This window comes from Salvia miltiorrhiza, chromosome 6, assembly GCF_028751815.1.
Source record: "Salvia miltiorrhiza cultivar Shanhuang (shh) chromosome 6, IMPLAD_Smil_shh, whole genome shotgun sequence".
In the NCBI taxonomy this organism is placed as follows: domain Eukaryota; kingdom Viridiplantae; phylum Streptophyta; class Magnoliopsida; order Lamiales; family Lamiaceae; genus Salvia; species Salvia miltiorrhiza.
In genome coordinates, this window is record NC_080392.1 from 34,606,599 (window position 1) to 34,626,235 (window position 19,637).

General features: G+C 38.7%; 3 protein-coding genes across 10 annotated transcripts; 1 reads left to right on the forward strand and 2 right to left on the reverse strand.

Moving 5' to 3' along the window:
• The first annotated feature begins 560 nt into the window (after positions 1-560).
• On the forward strand, positions 561-4,283 carry LOC130989194 (pentatricopeptide repeat-containing protein At2g17140). Of its 2 annotated transcripts, XM_057913133.1 has the most exons (3): positions 561-3,250; positions 3,457-3,689; positions 3,793-4,283. In XM_057913133.1, the coding sequence occupies exons 1-2, from the start codon at positions 765-767 to the stop codon at positions 3,575-3,577; spliced, it is 2,607 nt and encodes an 868-aa protein (XP_057769116.1). In that variant the 5' UTR covers positions 561-764; the 3' UTR covers positions 3,578-3,689; positions 3,793-4,283. The 2 variants fall into 2 exon arrangements, with proteins under 2 accessions (XP_057769116.1, XP_057769115.1); XM_057913132.1 differs by having other exon boundaries at positions 561-3,689.
• A 136-nt stretch (positions 4,284-4,419) lies between these two features.
• Positions 4,420-8,161, reverse strand: LOC130989195 (protein NLP2-like). Of its 4 annotated transcripts, none has more exons than XM_057913136.1 (6): positions 7,852-8,124; positions 7,572-7,739; positions 6,842-7,476; positions 6,702-6,755; positions 5,654-6,608; positions 4,420-5,562 (listed from the first exon to the last, which is right to left on the reverse strand). In XM_057913136.1, exons 3-6 carry the CDS (start codon positions 7,433-7,435, stop codon positions 4,694-4,696), a joined length of 2,472 nt encoding a protein of 823 aa, XP_057769119.1. In that variant the 5' UTR covers positions 7,436-7,476; positions 7,572-7,739; positions 7,852-8,124; the 3' UTR covers positions 4,420-4,693. The 4 variants fall into 4 exon arrangements, with proteins under 4 accessions (XP_057769119.1, XP_057769120.1, XP_057769118.1 ...); XM_057913137.1 differs by having other exon boundaries at positions 7,572-7,775; XM_057913135.1 differs by having other exon boundaries at positions 6,842-7,775; positions 7,852-8,161.
• Positions 8,162-16,185: 8,024 nt separating this feature from the next.
• Positions 16,186-19,544, reverse strand: LOC130989199 (uncharacterized). 4 transcript variants are annotated; one of them, XM_057913143.1, is made up of 5 exons: positions 19,147-19,458; positions 17,656-18,375; positions 17,490-17,573; positions 16,915-16,963; positions 16,186-16,609 (listed from the first exon to the last, which is right to left on the reverse strand). In XM_057913143.1, exons 2-4 carry the CDS (start codon positions 18,341-18,343, stop codon positions 16,926-16,928), a joined length of 810 nt encoding a protein of 269 aa, XP_057769126.1. In that variant the 5' UTR covers positions 18,344-18,375; positions 19,147-19,458; the 3' UTR covers positions 16,186-16,609; positions 16,915-16,925. The 4 variants fall into 4 exon arrangements, with proteins under 4 accessions (XP_057769126.1, XP_057769124.1, XP_057769125.1 ...); XM_057913141.1 differs by lacking the exon at positions 16,915-16,963 and having other exon boundaries at positions 19,147-19,544; XM_057913142.1 differs by lacking the exon at positions 16,915-16,963 and having other exon boundaries at positions 17,656-18,922; positions 19,147-19,455.
• Positions 19,545-19,637: the final 93 nt, after the last annotated feature.

The following is a 19,637-nucleotide window of genomic DNA, read 5'->3' on the forward strand; positions in this document are numbered from 1 at the left end:
CAATGAGTAGCTAAACAAGTTTGTCTCCTCACTGATGGAGAATTTTATGAAATAAATTAAGTATTTTATAATTACTCTATAAACGTTTTGTTTTCGCTCAACTTTCCGGTTTAGTAGAAAATTTTCTTTTCATTTATCAACAAAGTATTAGACGTCGAAACACAGTGAAGGAGGAAGGTTGCAACCATCTCTTGCGAGTGCGTGGTTGGACGAAGCCTGGAGGGCAGAAGGTCCGTAAAACGCGACGAGAACTGACTCCTGAAGGTGACCATTCGGCGAAAGGTATAATGTTGATTTATGTTTTGAATTATTTTCGAAGTGTTACGGAAGCATGTTGGGCCTGATAAGTCTTCATAGACTATTTCTAATTTGAACATGGAATTGTATTATGATGAATATGTAGAGGATTTGTTAAATGGTAGTTTTGGCATTAATTATGAGTTGGATATGGTTGATATATGTTTTGTGAAAGTGGATATTTTTGATAGATAAGTTATGGAGGTGTGTATTTTAAATTTTGACCATTTTTTGTTTTCCAAGAAAAAAAGGAAATTGAAATTTTAGAAAGGCCTTAAACCGAAAAAACAATAAGAAAAATGAAACTAGAGATTGAACCGTCGCGGTGAGATATGGGCGTCGGAACTTCAACAGCGACGATTGCCGGCGAGAGAAAGAGAGATGAGAAATTATGAAATTGGATTATTGCAGTGGCTAAATAAAAATAGTGTGAGTGCACTGCAGGCGGCACTTGAGCGAGTCGAGCAATGGAACAAGCGAAAATGGTGGCCAAAGCTGTGCTCCGAAACTCCGACAATCCGCAGCTGGCATGGCTTCTCTTCAAGCGCACCCTCGCCAGCAATATTAAAGATTGCTCCTTTTCCCAGCACACACTCTCTCTCATCGTCCCCATTCTCATCCGCGCCCACATGTTCTCTCAAGTCGACTATCTCCACCGCCATCTCCTCCTCTTCCCCACGCCGCCGCATCATGCTTTGTATTCCTTCGTCAAGATGTTGGCCGAGGCTGGCCGTGTTCAGCAGGCCTTTTCTCAGTTTCAGTCTCTTCGGGCCCGTTTGGCCCGAGCACCGCCCTCCATTCTCCTCTACAATTTGTTAATTCGAGCTTCGATTAAACAAAATTGCCCTAATTACGTATCCTGGCTCTATAAAGATATAATCTTTTCCAAGGTCAAGCTCCAAACTTATACTTTTAATCTCTTGATTGGAACCTTGTGCGACGCGGGTCGTTTGGAGGATGCCCGCCACTTGTTTGATAGAATGCCGGATAGAGATTGTCAGCCTAATGAGTACACTTTCGGAATTTTGGCACGTGGGTATTGTCGAGATGGGCTCGTTGATAAAGGTTTGGAGCTTCTGGATTTGATGAAGACGATGGCTTTGGTCCCCACTGCAGTGATATACAATACGTTCATTTCAGGGTTTTGTAAAGAGGGTAAAGATGATGAAGCTGAGAGATTGGTGGAGAGGATGAAAGAGGATGGCTTGTCTCCAAATGTTGTTACCTTTAACACTAGGATATCTGCTCTCTGCAAAGCTGGGAAGATTTTGGAGGCGTCTAGGATATTCAGGGATATGCAGACGAGCGAGTTGGGATTGCCAATGCCTAATGCTGTGACATATAACTTGATGTTGGATGGCTTTTACAGGGAAGGGATGTCAGCAGAAGCAGAAGCTCTAGTTATATCTATGAAAAGAGATGCTATTTTCTCGAGCGTGGAGAGTTATAACATATGGCTGTTGGGTTTGGTGAGAACTAGCAAACTGTTTGAGGCTCAAGCAGTTCTTAAAGGGATGGTTAATGATGGAGTGCAACCAAATGCATACTCATACAACATTTTAATTAACGGCTTATGTAAAAATGGCATGCTTGCAGATGCAAGGAGAGTTGTTAGTTTGATGATAACTGGAGGAGTTTCCCCTGATGTAACTACTTATAGCGCGTTGCTCCAGGGGTATTGCAGGAAAGGAAGGAACGTTGAGGCCAATAAAATTCTAAATGAGATGATTAGAGCTGGATGTTCCCCAAATGCTTACACTTACAATATACTGCTACACAGCCTGTGGAGAGAAGGTAGAACAGCAGAAGCGGAGAGGTTAATGCAGAAGATGAATGAACGAGGCGATGGATTGGATACTGTGAGCTGCAATATTGTGATTGATGGTTTGTGTAGAAGTGGAAATGTTGATAAAGCAGTTGAAATTGCGAGTGAGATGTGGACTCATGGAAGTGCTGCTCTTGGTAACTTAGGAAACTCATACATAGGCCTAGTAGATGAAAATAGGAAGAAATGCTTGCCTGACTTGATTACATATTCGACAATCATAAAAGGATTGTGCAGGGATGGACGGCTAGAGGAAGCTAAAAAGAAGTTTACAGAGATGTTGGGGAGAAACTTGTATCCCGATTCAACTGTCTATGATATTTTCCTATATAACTTGTGTAAGAGAGGCAAGATATCATCTGCATTTCAGGTTCTCAAAGACATGGAGAGAAAAGGTTGCAACAAGACATTGCGCACTTACAATTGCCTAATATTTGGGCTTGGTGTTGCAAATCAAATATATGAGATGTTTGGCCAGTTGGATGAGATGAAGGAGAGAGGTGTTTCTCCAAATGTTAGCACTTACAATATTATTCTTAATTCTCTATGCGAGGGACAAAGAAGCGAAGAAGCTGCTTTCATTTTAGATGAGATGCTGCAGAAAGGAGTAACACCTAATTTGAATTCTTACAAATCGTTAATCAAAACCTTCTGCAGGACTGGGGAGTTCAGACCAGCACAAGATGTGTTTGAGATTGCAATCAGTGTGTGTGGTCACAAGGAAGTACTTTATACTTTGATGTTCAATGAGTTGCTTCTTGGAGGGGAAATCTTGGAAGCTAAGCAATTATTTGAGGCTGCAATAGAAAGATGCTTTGACTTGGGCAGTTTTTCTTACAAAGATCTCATTGACAAACTATGCGTCAATGAGAAGTTTGATCATGCTCATGATATTCTTAAGAAAATGGTGCAGCGTGGTTGTAGATTTGATCCTGCATTGTTCATGCCTGTGATTGATTATTTACTCAGCAAGGGAAATAAACATGAGGTTAATGAACTGACAGAAAGAATGCTTGCAATGGGTTCCAACGTTGAGGTTAAAACTATGGTTCACAAAGATGACAAACAGTTAAATCATGGCAGACAACATAAAGACAGTGGCAGTGATTGGCAAACTATTCTGCACAGGTATGAATGTCAAACTGGCATTGTAACTTCTTTGTATACTCTTCTCTGGAATTCCTGTTTATTGAAGTACTTGGCTCTTGGGGTGTCACTTACTGTTTTTCATATTTTCTATTTTCGCACGCATTTCACTTACTGTTTACATTCAGTATCTGTTACATTTTCTAGTGGCATCTCAACGTCATTTTTCTACCCGGTCTTTTTGACAGAGATGATGGAAGTACTATGGCGTTGAAAACTTTGAAGCGGGTGCAGAAAGGCTGGGGTCACAGTAACTTATCACTAGCCCAGAAGAATGGCTTCCTCGATGATTTGAATGCTCCTTTTTAAATGTCTTGATACTTGAGGTCCATTGTTATTTATCTCGGCTGAACCACAATCAAGCATAGAGATGATCACCATACATCTCTCCTCAATTGGCTCTGCTTGCGGCTCTAACCAGGTATAATCACAGTGGAGAATTATGAAACTTTACTTAGAGCGCTTAAAAACCGCAATCACCATGTGATGGTTATCTAATTTAAAGAGACAATCTTTCTCTGCAGTGCGTGTTAATAGTCAAAGACCATTGTCTGGAACAGGACAATCATTTTCAGGTGATAACCCACAATGGTGTTTTAAGGAAGATGATAAATGTCTCAAGTCTCAACAAATGCCTTGAGATTCATTTGAGGAAACATTTGCAAATTTTGATATTGTTCGGGCAAAGCTTGAGACGGAGCTGAGAGAGCCATCTATGCATCAAGCAAGCTTCATCGTCAGAAGATCTCCTTCGCCAGTATGTCAGTAGGAAGGTATACTCGTTGTTTGGAATGGAACCCCGCTGTTGTCCTTATCTGCTTGGAAGGTTCAGCACGATTACTATTCTTCTATCCTTTCCGTAGCTGTAAAAAAGTAAAGAGATGTTGACAGTTTGATGATGTTTCCTTCCAGTTGCATTTTTACCAGGATGGATCTAATTAGGAAAAAAAAGCAAGAATTCCTAATATATACCAGATTTTTGTTTCTATATTTGATAGCAAAGTTGGCCTATCTATCTCAGGCTCCCAGCAGCAGATTGTTACTTTGGTATTACTTTGTGTAGTATTTATTTTGTTCTGGATGAGAAAAAGAAAGAAGCATGGACTTGTATTTTATGCAGAAATAACATGGAAAGGAAAAACAACAGAATGTGCAGAGGCTTCAAATAAATCCTTGAGAAACTCTTTGTACATATTATGGTACACAAGTAACAATTGCACTGCTTAAGAAAGAAATATTGTACGAAGACACAGTCATGTCACTCTGAGATAGCGAATATCTAGCATCGCTATCTCACTTAACTAGTCTACAGAATACTAAGATGGCCATGAAATAGTTGCCATTCTGTATGCATTCCTACTATTACAGCCTGTTACACCCATTCTCGTTCGTTGTCTGACATTCTTATTCATGGTAAGAAAAACTTCAGAAGGGGCCATTACTACCAAATGAGCTTCCAAGACTAGGATGATAATAGGCTTGATTTAGAGAGAGTCTAATTGTTCTGCTCTTCAACGATGTGTGTATATCCTTACATTCTTCAAGATCAGCATCGCAGGTTAAGAGCACCCATTCAGAGTCATCATCCAGATATTTAAGATCAACTCTGCTGCCATTGTCTATGTTGAAACGCCTCAACACCTCTTGCTGCAACTCTCTGAATCCCCAGTGTGGTTGCAGAGTGAGACGAATCTTCTCCTCGCCCAAAGCAGCTTTTACTCTAAAATAGCCCACATCTTGAGCCTTGCTGCTAGTTTTTGGCACAGGTGGAGCCTCATTTGAGGCATGGTCACTGAAAATCTTCTGGCTGTATGATCGAACGAGAAGCTTTGTATCCTCTTGGCTTAACTGATGTAATTCTGCATCACTCCGTGCTCTTTTGAGCATCCCTTCATTCTGTTGTGCTGATAAGGCATCTCCGCTGCTTGAGCCGTTGACTGGGAGGGACGACTGCTTCACCCCAGTAGAACAGCAGTAACTCGAACTGGAACTGTGGCTGCCAGAGGAAGTAGTTGCAGGACTTAACAAAGTACCCTCGGGCTGATTGTTTCCTTGTTGCAGCTCACCACCCACTGTCGATGTTGGTAAGTGGCTCGTTTCTGGTGCATTTGGAGAGCTGAGCTCTGGAAAGTTGTTGTAGAACGAACTCAGCTGAATGGACCCCTCGGTGCCCTGGACTGAGTCTATCACAAGTTGAAGTTTCCTCAATGAATGGCCAACTTTCTTGATCTTCCGAGAAGGCCATCGAGTTATCCCATGCTGCCTGCATATCCTTTTCAAGGTGGTTGGGCACACTGCATCATTATAACAAACTTTAGTGAGATGGAACAGATATTTAAGATTATCGTGATGCATATTTATTAGAGATTGCTAGTAACTCATCACCTCCAATGTTCTTGGCAGCATCTTTTAGGCTCCCAGCAAAATATTGCCTGAGTACTTGCAAACTAATATTCTTCTCAGTCTTTGTTCTTCTCTTTTCTGTGCTTATTTTAGCACCAGCTGGAAGAGGTCCACTCGAAAAGAAGAAGCTTCCACTGCCATCTTTCGATCCAGAGTCCTGCTCCAGAAAAGCTGGCGCACCCGACTTATCCCACTGGGTCGTCACGTTGAACTCTCCCGGTTCCTCCTTCTCATAACCCGAAGCAACAGCAACTCTTTTGCCCTTGAGCTGGGGGTCCATCATTTGTGTAATCCAGGATGAAGGTGCTTCTTTCGAGTCTAACCTTGGCCGTTTTCCATCATCCGATCTGCCGGATAAAATACTGCATGTTTCTCTAGCTGATGTTTCCCGAGCCAACTCCTGATCTGTTACTACACGCAAGCTGTGGCAAGTTCGTTCCACTACAGATGATAATGAGTCGAGCATCTGTCTCTGATCTTCGGGTTCTCTGCAGTTTATGGGCAAGAAGAACTCGAGAACGAAATCAGCAGCCCCTGTGTACGTACTCCTGAGCCGTATTGCTACAGCAGCGTGCAACCTAAACACCCGGGCGTGATGCGCTAAGGGATATTCTGTTTTGCTAAACTCCGTGATGTCCGGCGAGAAACAAGGCTGATTTGTCAGGAAAGCTTTCCCGGCAATGCCTTCACCTTTGAGCAAGTGATACTCAGAGCAGGCCTCATGGAAGCCTGCAACCTCTTCTTCAGCAACGTAGCAGGCGGAGTCCAGTGTCGAAACACAATGTGTGTAGTTCTCATCCGAGTGCCGGCAACCCCCTTTGCCTTGTTGAACGCATGGAGCCCATGTCTGTGCCAACGGCAACCTATGTGTGTCGCATACGCATCTCAACACGTTCCTGATCTCCATCAGCACGGATTGGTACGACTCGTTGCAGTCCTGGTATGATCACTGATTCTGTATTAGGAATGCATTTTTTGTTTTTTAATTCATTTTTTCTGTTTATATATGGAAAAATAGTTCATCTAATACCTCTATATTGGGTGGACCTTGTTGCAATATATCTGAACTCTTCAAATCAACAGCCTGCAGTCAGAGAGAGCAAATTTATGATTCTGCATGGTAGATAGATAGAAGAGAGAATAGTAACACAAAGCAAAGCAATGCATCACCTCTAGAGCTTTGCAGACATTCTCAAGTTCGGGGCGATAATTGACCTTGAGACTGGTGGTGACGATTTCAACCACACCCAAGCACTTGCCGCTACCTCGTTCAAAAACTGGAAGCGCGAGTGATCCTCTGACATCACACTGCTGGGCATGATTCTTGCGCGGGTACTCCTCTCGTTTGAAGTACTGAACATCCGGAGTCCAATCAGGCAACTTCTTCAAGAAGACGCGACCGGGCAAGCCAGTGGACTCCTTGGAGTCCTCATCTGCTGCAAAGTGGTAATTCCGGGAAACGTCCCTATACTCTGCAAGGTTCTTGCAGTTTGGATTGAGCGAAAAGGGTTGGTTATTAGTTGTGAGGACTTGTTTGCCCCCTCTCTTGACAGGAACCCAGATTTGAACGAGGACATCGCTCTCCCTTATGGAATCCTTGAGGTGGTTGACAGCCTGCACCAGCTTCTTCCTCACCGAGACAGAGCGGGTCGGGTTCCTGCTTGGCGCCACCCACACCCTCTTGCTCACTTCAGTCTCTTCAAACAGGAAATCAGTGGATTGGCCCAGAGAAACCGAAGGGATGGAGGCTCCATTCCCGTCCATTCCTGGGAAGGTAAAAGGTGGGTTGGGTTTTTGTGTGGTCTCTGAACAAGGAAACAAGAAAGAAGGGTTCAAATCAGTTGCAGCAGGCTGCCAGAAGTTGGATTCATCACTAGTCTGTAACCAGAATCCATCATACAAGAGATCATCCATGGTAGAGAAATCAAGATTGGTGGTGGTGTCTCTGTCTTCCAACATGGTTTTAGGTTTGAAGGAAGCATCATCTCCCATGATCAGGAATCCTCAGACCTCCTCCATGCTTCCAGAACAATCCAGAAGAGGAACTTCCTCGTCCTCCAGAAACCGACTGTCACAAACATCATCAGTAAAAATTTCTTTGCAACTGCAAGCAGAAATGCATTTCAGAATTGCTTTGTGTTTTATTCATGAGTTAAAAGGAAGAAAAGATGTGTACTCACAGTGAGTGTGCGGCGCAGAGCAGAGCAACAGGAGAAGATGATGAATTAATGAATCTTTTTGGGGTTAATACTTAACAGTACAACCATAGGTTTGTGTGTTGGAGTATCCTCCAAAAAACTAACAGAAAACTCTGTTTCTTGAATTTGTTTGTAGCTCAAAAAATGACGCCAAAATGCAAATTGCAATGAGAGGTCGGCCGAATGTGGGGAAGAATCTCTTTTATGCAAACGCTACGCCTTTGGACCCCACGATTACGACTCTCTCTCTCTCTACGATTATTACCTCCATTCACATAAAATAAAATGTCTGAGTAGGATTCCAAATTTTTTCGCTAATTAGTTCATATGATTCCATGACTACTTGTAAATACTAGCAAATACCATAACTTTACGATATTATTGGAAAAAACATTGAAATATCATGTACTCCCTCCGTCCCAAAAGAAATGTTCTGTTTTCCTTTTTGGGCTGTTCCAAACGAAATGTCTTGTTTCCTTTTTTGGCAATACACACTCTCTCTATACTTAATATTTAAATAATTTCCACCAACTCACTTTATCTACTTTATACACATTTCTTAATCTCCGTGCCAAAAAAAAATAGAACATTTCATTTGGGACAGAGGGAGTACTAATTTACATAAATATTCAGAGTGATGTTATTGAAAGAAAATAAAAAGTTCAAAAATTGTGACATTTGTCTGTATTTTTTTTCTTTTTTTCTGAAAGCGGCTAAAAGTGGCTGAAAGAGGCTTGGCTGGACAATAGCTTCACATAATATTATTGCAAAAATAATAGTACTACATCCGTCCACAAAAAATAATCTCTTTTTGTTATTTTGGGAAGTTCACAAAAATTAATCTTTTTTCATTTTTGAAAACTTTTTATTACATGGTGGGTCCATTTTTCAACTCATGAATATAATTAATTATTATTATTAACACTACCTTTAAAGTGAGATTTTTTCTCCACTTACTATAAACTAAACCATTTTCATTAAAACACGTATTGTCCATTTCTAAGACTATTTTTGGTATTTTTGGTGGATGGAGGGAGTATTTGAAATATTTTGAATATGAAAAAGATTTTCTGGTGACTGAATGGAACAACGAAAAAGGAAGATTCTTATTTTTATTTTATATTTTTAATAAATTACATAAGTAAATAAAAAAATTTAAAGATCATGCTACGAATAACTCTAATCCAAAAGACATTAACTACTTATCGTTACAAATATTCTTATTTCTTAGTTTTTACTCTCAGCCTGTAATTAGGACCAAGTCACTACCGTTGACTTTGAGATTCTATTACAAAGTTTGAACTCACTCCCTTACTACTTCATCTGCTCATGCATACACTATACATACACAACACAATTTATCTTCTTCTTCCTCTCTCTCTCTCTCTTTCTAATTTTAATTTTATAGTATATATTATTGCTGGTGCTTAAAGTGTAAAGTAGTGATGTAAGCCTGCAACTTGCGACCCCCATATTCTTTAAATAGTATCTACATATCATTATCGGACACCATACATATACATATGAAAAGATTCTATATTTATTTATTTATTTATATTTGTTCATCCATCACCCATCCAAATTTGTGGTCCCCTCACTTCATCTTGGTCATCTAATCTAATTTACTTGCAAATTATTTAATACTCCCTCTATTTTATTAGTAGTGTCCCGTTATTTTTGGATACAGAGATTAAAAAGTGTGTAAAAAATAGATAAATTGAATTGGTGAAAATTATTTAATTATTAAATATAAAGAGAAAATATATTACCAAAAAAATAATGAGACATTACTATTAGCACGGCTCAAAAAGAAAAATAAGACACTAATATTGAGACGGAGGGAGTACTTCATTTACATGTATATATTTCTATTCACAAAATAGTTTGTAATTCTATACTCCTTCCATCTCACATTTAATAGTTTTCAACGAAATTTGAATTCAAAATCATGAAAGTACAAATACTTTATATATTAAATATAATATATTCCTAATTTTTATATTAAATAAGATTTTTATTTAAACTACTTTTTTCTTTGGAGAATATTTGATTGAACTTGTAACTCTTTAAAATAATGTATAAGTTGTTCAGAAGTTTTTGGTAAAATAAAAGGCTACAAAAATTAAGTCCAACACCTTATAAACTTCCTCCAAAATAAATTTCTCAACTCAAACTTATTTTTTAATAATCTTATAAGCAATAATCTTTTTACAAATATAATCCCGCTGTACTTTGTTATGTTCATCATATACCTTTCTAATTTTTTCTCTCTAATCATGATTTTCTCTCTCTAACTTATAAGCTTAATTAATTATTAATTCTAGTACTTTGATATCTTAAAACACAAAATCTCCTGTACAGGGTGTATAATACACTCGGATTGATCCGTACCCAAATCCTGACTCGCATGCTAATTCAAACCCGCATCCTGACCCAAATTGTGTAAATGAAACTATTCAGTTATACAAATGACACTGCTTATAATTGACACTATTCAATTATATAAATGACACTGTAACATTTTAAAATGTTATACTGTCATTTTCAATCTTATAGTGTTATTTAAAATATTATAATGTCATTTACAATCTTATAATGTCAATTACAGGAAGTGTCATTTATATTTTTTAATAGTGTCATTTACAATGTTATAGTGTAATTTATATAAGGGTTAAGGTGCAGATAGGCCCCTCAAGTGGAGGCCCTTAGAGCGTTTCAGTCCCCTTACTAACTGTGTGTGCAAATTAGCCTCCGAACTCAAAAAACGGTGCAGATCGGCCCCTCTGACTTAACATCGTTATGGGCCGTTAGTCAAGTGGGCGATCTGCACCGTTTTTTCGGAGTTCAGGGGCTAATCTACACCTTTTAACTTTTTAATTAATTCATCTCTCTCGCTCAAAATTTGATCGTCGTTGTCGCTGATTCAAGCTCCGGCGAGGCCGGCGGAGGGCGTCGCCCCTTTCTTTCTCTCTTGGGCCCTAAACCTCGGAGCTCGCTCGCCTAGCTTTTCTCAATAAGGAGTCGCCTCTTTCTCTCAAATCCGGCGAAATCCGGTGATAAAGGCCGACGATGCCCGTCGCCATCTACACTGTCGGCGCGCTGTTGAAGAAGGACGCTTTCAAATCAGAGACCATGGCCAACATGATCTCGATACGATCACCGCCTACAGCGAGGCGAAGTTCGATTCGTTGGGGGTGATTCTGCAATTGGAGGCGGTGACATTCGAGGGAGAATTCGAGTTTCCATTTCGATTATGTGATTTTCGGGAGCAATGATGCCGATTTGGAATTCCCGATTTGGGGCTTGGGAACTTGATTTCGTGATTTTCCTCATCTGATGGCGATTGACGCCGGAAAAGTTGGTCGGAGAAGATGAGATGTGATTTTTTTTTAATGAACGGTGTGCAGATTAGCCCCCAAACTCCAAAAAGAGAAAAGGTGCAGATTAGCCCCTGAACTCCAAAAAAACGGTGCAGATCGCCCCCTCTAACTAACGGCCCATAACGGTGTTAAGTCAGAGGGGGCGATCTGCACCATTTTTTTGAGTTCGAGGGCCAATCTGCACACATAGTTAGTAAGAGGACTGAAATGCTCTAAGGGCCTTCACTTGAGGGGCCTATCTGCACCTTAACCCTTTATATAATAGTGTCAATTACAGGCAATGTTATTTGTATAATCGAATAGTAGTGTCATTTACACGATTTGAGTGAGGATGCGGGTCAAGATTTAGGTATGGGTTAACTCGGCACCTCATGTTATAAACTCGTGAGATATCAAGTCTTATACGTATCTAATCCAGCTGCTTTTGAGTTGTTAGTTGTACGTAACCCTAATTACCCTTCCACTAATCTTGGCCCTTCCATTCTATTAATTATATGACCAAACTCAAAATATGACGCAAAAAATCCCCCAAATACTATAATGCTAATGAATCTGAATTCATCATTTTCTTGAGTTCCACCAATCATGTGGAATCTCTGTGTGGTTTAATTAGTTAATTTGGTTTTTAGGTTAAAACGGCTCTCAAAATCGTGGAGGGCCACTGCCTTTATTCACATTCTTGATCTACTCGCCGCATCTCATCTGCAAACTTGCCCTCAAATCCTAATTAATTAATCCTAACTATGCATAATGTTAATCTTGGTTAAAGAAAGATGATGTATCACAGAGAGAGAAGAACTCCTAATTAATTATTAGCATAGTGGAATCCTTGTGAGTCCAGTCCATGATTCCATTAATTCACCAACAAAATCAAATTAAAATTAATTACAGAGATCGAGATTAATTAGAGAGAGAGAGGGGGTGGGTTCTTGGGTGGTTGTGTCCAATCAGGTGTGCTTCAGCTAGTCCAGCAGGCCCACGCTTGTTGCCTGCGGGGAAACACCAAACCCTAATACGTCATTACTCACTAATTGTTAATTAACATTATTTTAATTATACAATCTGACTAATCCACCCCACCTTCACTATCACCAAGCACCATTTCGTCACCCACCTTTTTTTTAATAAATACACCACGAAACCACCCACGCAAAACATTACGGTATACTATAATAATTTCAAGTTTTTTTTTTCTCTCCTCCTTAAAATAGTGTCAAAAAAACATTAATTGTACTTGCTAAGAATATTTCCATAAAAGTTTGATTATCACTTTCTATAATTCTAAGTATCAACATATATATATGCTCAAGTTTAGGGCTATCTAATTGGTTATCGGGTTTTGGATAATCCGTTAACCGAACCGAAATTTCCGGGTTTGGGTATCCAATAACCGAATTTTTTGGGTATCGGTTCGATTTCGGGTATCATTTTTAGAAAAATTTCGGATATCGATTAACCTAATAACCGTAACGGGTTAACCGAAATAACCGAAAATTATTTAATAAATTATTTAATATATATATATATTATATATTTTAATTATTAATTCATTAATTTATTTATTTTTTATTTAAAAATCGAGTCTTAGCTAAAATAAAATTATGATATGTTTAAAGTTTAAGAATAAGCTTTAGTCTAGTGGATAAGTTGCTTTGTGTATTTTATAGAGACTAAGATTCAAATCTTCTATCAAACAAATTATTTGAATTTTAATTTTTTAAAATTGGTATTTCGGATACCCAAATAACCGAATCGGGTAACCGAAGCGGTTATTGGGTAACCGAACACCTAAAACGGTTCGGGAACGGTTAGTAAAATATGACAATTTCGGGTTCGGGTAATGAAAAATTTGGGTATGGGTAACCGCGCGAATTCGAACCGATCGACAGCCCTACTCAAGTTTAACCCCTTCGAGGAGGACATCAAAACGATGAATTTCTCTATATTTTTTTAGAATTTCAAGTCCAAGAATTCAATCTTCAACCATAATAAAAATCAAATTATTTAATTATAGTAGTAGCTTAGTTGAACAGCTCTTTCGATAGTAAATTATTCAATAATATATTAAAGTAAGAGGAAAAATAAAGCAAGAGGGCATCACGATTGATGGATACTAGAAATTAAAATCGAGTGGTATTGGAAAGTACGACACAAAAGTAAGCTTAGATAATTGGAAGATTAACAATTTTTTAAACAAGTTGGATTAGTCATTGATAATGATGCACACCATTACTAATTATTTAACGCCTCATTGTTTGACTACATCTTGGTTATGGTTAGTTTGCCCCTCCTTTTCATGTGCTTATGTCAGAATTCAGCTGTATGTATGTAAGTTAAACATTAATTATATTATTAACTATTACTAATTAAAATTAAAATGGTTAAGAAAACATGAATACATAGTGTAAATTTATAGGAATATATGTGGATAATAGATTCCAATTATGAGATTTGAAACACAACTTGTACCTCCACTTGGTATCTGGTATTGGATCCTTGTCAACAACAATCACCCAATTGTATATGCTTTCTGTTGTCATCAACGTTGTGGTTTCATTGGGCCAAACATTTGCAGCCTCTGTCTCAATGCAGAGGAAAATATTGATCATCTTTTTTGGGATTGCAACTTTGCTAAGCATTTATGGGGTTTTCTTTTCTCATGGTTTGAGATGGAGGTACCGTTTTTTCATGATATTGGCAGTATCATTATCTTTGCTATGAATTATAATGCAAGTGCGCAGGTGACAAGCCTTTGGCGTGTGGGTGTCGTTACAATTCTTTGGGGTCTCTGGTACTCTCGTAACCAATGGATTTTCCAAAATGTTGTGGCCTCACCTCATGCTATGATGAAGCTTCTTAAGATTTCCTTTTTGGAGGCTGCGAGCAATTTTAAATTAGGAAGCATGGCGAACTCGGTGTTTGAGCTCGGGATCCTTCGTCGCCTTGGTGTTGCAGGCAATCCGCGCCCTGCTCCGGTCACCATTGATGTTGGCTGGAATCTTCCTCCTCCTTCTTGGCTAAAAGCCAATATCGACGGGTCCATTCGGGGTAATCCTCCGGTGATGCATGCGGGAGGTGTGGTCAGAAATGCCTTTAATTCGGTGGTGGCGTCCTTTCACTTTTCGGCAGGGGCCGGTTTTGCCTTTGAGGCGGAACTTTTTGCTTTTATTATCATTCTTGAGAGGGCTGCTGCTCATCAATGGTATAACCTTTGGATTGAATCTGATTCGACATACGTCGTTAATGTCTTCAATAATCGTGAGGTTCCGGTCCCGTGGCGTTTCCAGAGCAGATGGCGGGCGGCGCTTCAAGGTGTGGAGCAGTACAACCTCCGTTGCTCTCATAACTACCGGGAAGGTAACCGCGTTGCTGATTACCTCGCTTCCTCTCTTTCGCAGGAAGGGTTTTGGCTTCATTCTATTCCTGAGATTGCTCAGCTGGTTTTCGATGATGTACATTCTTCCTTTGTTCGCATGGTGCGATAGCTTGTCCTGGGTGGGTTGTTCGGTGCTTGGTAGGAACCGGGGAGATTTGGGGGTGATGGTACGGCCGGAACTTGCGAAGTCTCCTCAACTCAGTTTCCACAGCACCGTGTTTCTTTCATGTTTTCTTTCTTTTTCTTTGTATCTAGACGGGTACTCTTTTTCCTCGTTCTGATGTTTTAATGAGGCCCAACCCTGGTCTTCTCTTTGGGTTTTTTTGGTTCCGCTTTCTATAATAAAATTTCAATTCAGCTGTTGTCATCATCTCCCACAATTTTAATTTTATTTTTATGATTCGTCATTTTCTAATAGTTGTAATTGTAGACTTTACTTATTTAGCTTTTCTCTTCGATTTCTTCTACTCTTCTGCATTAATATAATATAAGGCGTGTGTGAAATATCGGTTTTATACTAGCTGGGCCTTTTCTTATCGTACGTGTTCATATTCTGATTTATTTAATTTTAGCTCTCAAAATACATAGCGTGTATTAGTGATATGTAAATGTGTAAGTGGTGTAGATTAAGTTAGTCTACTATATATGTATGATCAATTTGGTAATAAATTTGATAATTTGTGTGAGAGAGAATCAGTGTATATGACCGGATTCCAAGTGATTATATGAATTTGCGTGTAAATACTAGATTAGCACTAGTCATTGATGCAAGATGATGGTGATCATCGTCACCAAAAATTGGATTAAACTAAAATCCAAGAATAGTAAACGTTTTAGGTGAGATAATCTGGATGTATTGAATTATACGTGGAGTTAATAAAGTCAAACCTCAATTATTTAGACGGTGGTGATGATGACGACGATAATGATAATATTCACTAATCGTTATATTAAACAAATATTCCCATATATAAAGTCAATTATTAGATACTTTGTAAGGATCATTGATACAGATCCAATATTGATAATCGCTTTGGTATATACGTTAAGATTCTTGGCCTAATTTTTTATGTGACAAAAATGGGCACCGATTATCCAGAGTCAATGAACCTTATCTGATGTGGATACAATCATACAAGTATCATCCAAATCATATACATATATATTTATGTGTGTGTGTGTAGCCATAAATAGTAGTACTACAGTATAATATTAATTAAAAATATAAAAAGGATGATGTTGAACGAGCCCTACACCGTAATTCCTTAGCATACACAGTTGTAGCATATATATAAGTCAGGATTCTAAAACTATTACAAAATATATACTATATTTGCATATATATTCATGAGATTTTAATACATAGGACTTGTGGCCTCCTCATACCTAGCTAGCTAAGTCAAATGAATAATAAAAACAATTAAACGATGTGCAAGGCAATAAGTCAACTAGCAATTATACTTCCAAAAAGAAGAAGAAAAGAAAACACAAAACACACACACGCACACGATACAAGTATTTTCTAGGAATTTGATTTTGGGCTGATGTTGACATGACATATTGACTGACAAGTTCCAATCTTCATTTTTATGAGATGAACATTCCACAGTAGAGGTGACAACACTACAATTTTGGTCCAAGAATTTGGAGCATTTAGACAGCTAAATCAACATAAATTTGTTTATTTGTAAGCATAATACTAATAGACAATGGAAAGTGCTATTCATGTAGCACAGAGCTAAATCTATTTGAAGTATCCCCAAATGCAAGTGTGCTCCTCATTGCACTTTCTGTACCAAGATATATACATACTACAGATCTACAAGCACATCAGTTTGTATTGGTATTACTAAAAGGGAGCAAACCTTGCTTTGTTTGGCAAATTTTCACTTGTGTAACTGCTCCGGTAGATTAGAGGGTGTACAGACATTCTTTCCATATTTACCCAAGACATCAACGAACCAGGCTCGTTGCATCTCTTTTGCTGAAGCACAAAAAGGAAATAAAATGTATATTAATGCTCTCTACCTTCAACCTAACTGGTTTTGAAAGACAGAGGGAACCAACAACTAAAACCTGCATATTGGATCTAATTAGATGACAGAAAAAGCACAAGCACAAAGAAGTTGCACTTCATATCCACAAAAAATGATGCGGAAAACATCTATGAGATCCTAGAAGGCATAGGAAGGCGGTCAAAGTACTCTGCTATCTTTTATTACTATGGTTTCAGTAGTATGTTATACAATATCATAGATGCTTATAGATTGATAATAGGGATGATGTTACCTGTTTCATTTTCATTTCTTGAAAATGAGTCCTCGGCACGCAGGGCCTCCTACATTAATCATATTTTTCTGTTTATACAAAGTCTGGGCCGCATGCAGTGTTACAGATTGGACAGCTTCATGTGTAACTTTTCAGATAAGCAGATAAATCATAGAACACAATTCCCTCAGGAGACTCCTTAAGCTAACTGCTATCTCATGTAAGGCCGCTGCCTCCTGATGAAAGGAGTGCCATAGTTTATTTCATACTATTTGTAGTTTGCAACTACCAACTTTATAGGGAAAAACTCAAATTGTGCCAAGATCATCTTTATTGTCCTTTTAGGTTTTGTCATCATTACTAATTTACTATTAATTAGAAAAGGAAAAGAACACTATTCTGTGAAAACTGTAATCAGTTGAACTGTCCATGTGGAAGCATGCAAGCAAAGTCTATATAGTCTAGGATTCATCAGAAAGAAGGGTGATATTCACTAGGTCAACAATTAACACCTACATCTAAGAAGAAGAAGAAACAAAAGTAAAATCAAGTTATACTAAAAGCAAAGTAAAAATTTCCATGTAACACATGATTACCTTCATCCAACGAAAGCTTAATTGATCGTTTCTCAAGTTCGACTGCATGTCTGCTTAGCTCAACAGATGAAAGCGATCGAAGCACTGAAAATTTGAACTAAGAGGTCAGTACTTTAAATATTAGAACATGTACAGATTGCAGATATTACAATATGCAGAGACATACTTTGAACATATTCGTATTGATCTGATTGATCCAACGTTTTCAACAAACTCTGCAAGTGGCTGTATTGTTCTTCCCAGATATTAACACTCGCCATTTTTGGATCTTCTGGAGAAGGTTTTATACAGTTAACATCACCGTGTTTAATATTCTCTGGTGATGATATATTACTAGAAACTCCAAGAGAAGGAGAAATTGAGCGTCTTGTAGATGAGAAACTCGGGGAAGAAGCCCTAGGAAGTGGTGCAGCATCTGATACACACATCACTGGCTCATTCTTCCCTGTGAGCTGTTGAGTTGTGTCATCCTGGTTAACAGATTTCTTAGTATCAGGATAATTGGCAGCATTAAGTTGAGTATCAGAAAGATTGCTCTTTGCTAACTCGAGTTCAGGTTTTCTGCGCACATAGACAATGTGCCCGCTTCCACCATTAATTTTTGGAGGGCTCCGTATGGGCCTTTTGGTTCCAGAAATCTTGACAGATTCACCAACACTTTCACTAGTCTCCACAGGGAACTGGCTTCCAATAGATTTAGACACGGCCATTGGGCTTTCATTACGGGAACCAAGCAGTTCTGTTCTCTTTGTGGCTATAGAGATGGAAAGTTGCTTATCAGGATTCGACAGACCAGATTCAGCATGAGCAAGCCCGTATTCAGTAAATGTAGAATCTTTTGTTTGTTGAACCATCAGAATCTCAATCTTATATATTAAATGAAATCCTGATATATGATGTCACAATGGAAAGAATTAGGAATAGGGAACTTGTATGAGAAAAAGAAATGACAAAAAACACCACCTAGACATATAGGATGCCAGTCATCAAAAGTTGGAACCAGTAACAGAATGTTGGTTCCCCTCAGCACATTCAGATATGGTGAAGATTTACAAACAAGAAAAGTTTGCGAATAATCTAGTTAAAGGAGTGAGGTTGGACACTACAACTAATTATTCTCCGCCACAAGATAAATATTAGGCATAGAAGCAATCAAAGTTATTGTCTTTCCACAAATCATATCTGCCTCATAGCACACGAGTTAAAAGGGCTCAGTGAAAATCACAAGGTGACAATGAGAAAGCATTCAGCCCTTGTTTTCTGAAATTCATTACAAAATCATTCATCTTTCTTCTTCCACGAAATTAAATGCCATTTCTGCTTAGTTTATCCACTAAAACCATTGTTCTTCTGTATGTCGCAGCCATCCCATCATTCATGATTCCAACCAATTGAACTAAAACTCCAGAACCATTCCATTTCAAGAGCTTAACCTAAAAAGGAAGACCTTACATGAGCTGATCAATTTGATCAAACCCTAATCAAACACAAAGTGATCAGAATCAAACTACGGCACTACCCTACCCACCACTCGTCCAACTCTTATCGTAGCCATTTAAACATCAACCCGAGCAGCAAAAGATAAGAATTCGAAGCACATGACGGAATGCGAAAGAAATAAAACTTAATTTGGAAGGGGAGGCGATGAAATTCTTACACCCAGGCGAAAATTCAGCAGCTGATCACAAAAATAGCACGCGGAGTAAGAGTTGCGCAAATGATTGGGAAATTTGAAGAGGCGAAGACGAGAATAAGATTGCAGATACTAGCGGTGCACAATCGTATTACTTGAGGCTGACGGCATAGCCCCTGCGTAGCCACAGATTCATCCGCGGACACACAAAAATACAGAGAGAGAGAGAGAGAGACTTTGGTAATAAACAAAAAAAAAAAAGCAGTTTGGCGGAGAAGTGTTGAATGCGCGCAATCTCTGCAGCGGTTTTCTCCACAGTTTCTTTCTTTCATCTCTTCAACTTCAGCTTTAAAACACGTTTTTTATTCATAATATTTCGTGTTGTTCCATTAAATCAAAATGCCTTGTTATTCACATCAAAATCAAAATTGTGTAGAATCGCGAGTTGCCAAATCATTTGTGGGAGGAGAAGAAAAAATTGACGACCAAAACGGCAACGTTTGGAGCAACACAAT

Bases quoted from the DNA above. Each gene is read 5' to 3' on its own strand.
- LOC130989194 (XM_057913132.1), top strand. From the start codon at position 765: ATGGAACAAGCGAAAATGGTGGCCAAAGCTGTGCTCCGAAACTCCGAC.
- LOC130989195 (XM_057913135.1), bottom strand. From the start codon at position 7,663: ATGGGAGATGATGCTTCCTTCAAACCTAAAACCATGTTGGAAGACAGA. The intron at 6,756-6,841 runs GTGATGCATTGC...CTCTGACTGCAG, and splicing joins ATGTCTGCAAAGCTCTAGAG to GCTGTTGATTTGAAGAGTTC. The intron at 5,563-5,653 runs GTGATGAGTTAC...ATAATGATGCAG, and splicing joins TGCTGCCAAGAACATTGGAG to TGTGCCCAACCACCTTGAAA.
- LOC130989199 (XM_057913141.1), bottom strand. From the start codon at position 18,343: ATGGTTCAACAAACAAAAGATTCTACATTTACTGAATACGGGCTTGCT. The intron at 17,574-17,655 runs GTATGTCTCTGC...TCAAATTTTCAG, and splicing joins TCAATACGAATATGTTCAAA to TGCTTCGATCGCTTTCATCT. The intron at 16,610-17,489 runs GTAATCATGTGT...TTTGTGCTTCAG, and splicing joins TAAGCTTTCGTTGGATGAAG to CAAAAGAGATGCAACGAGCC.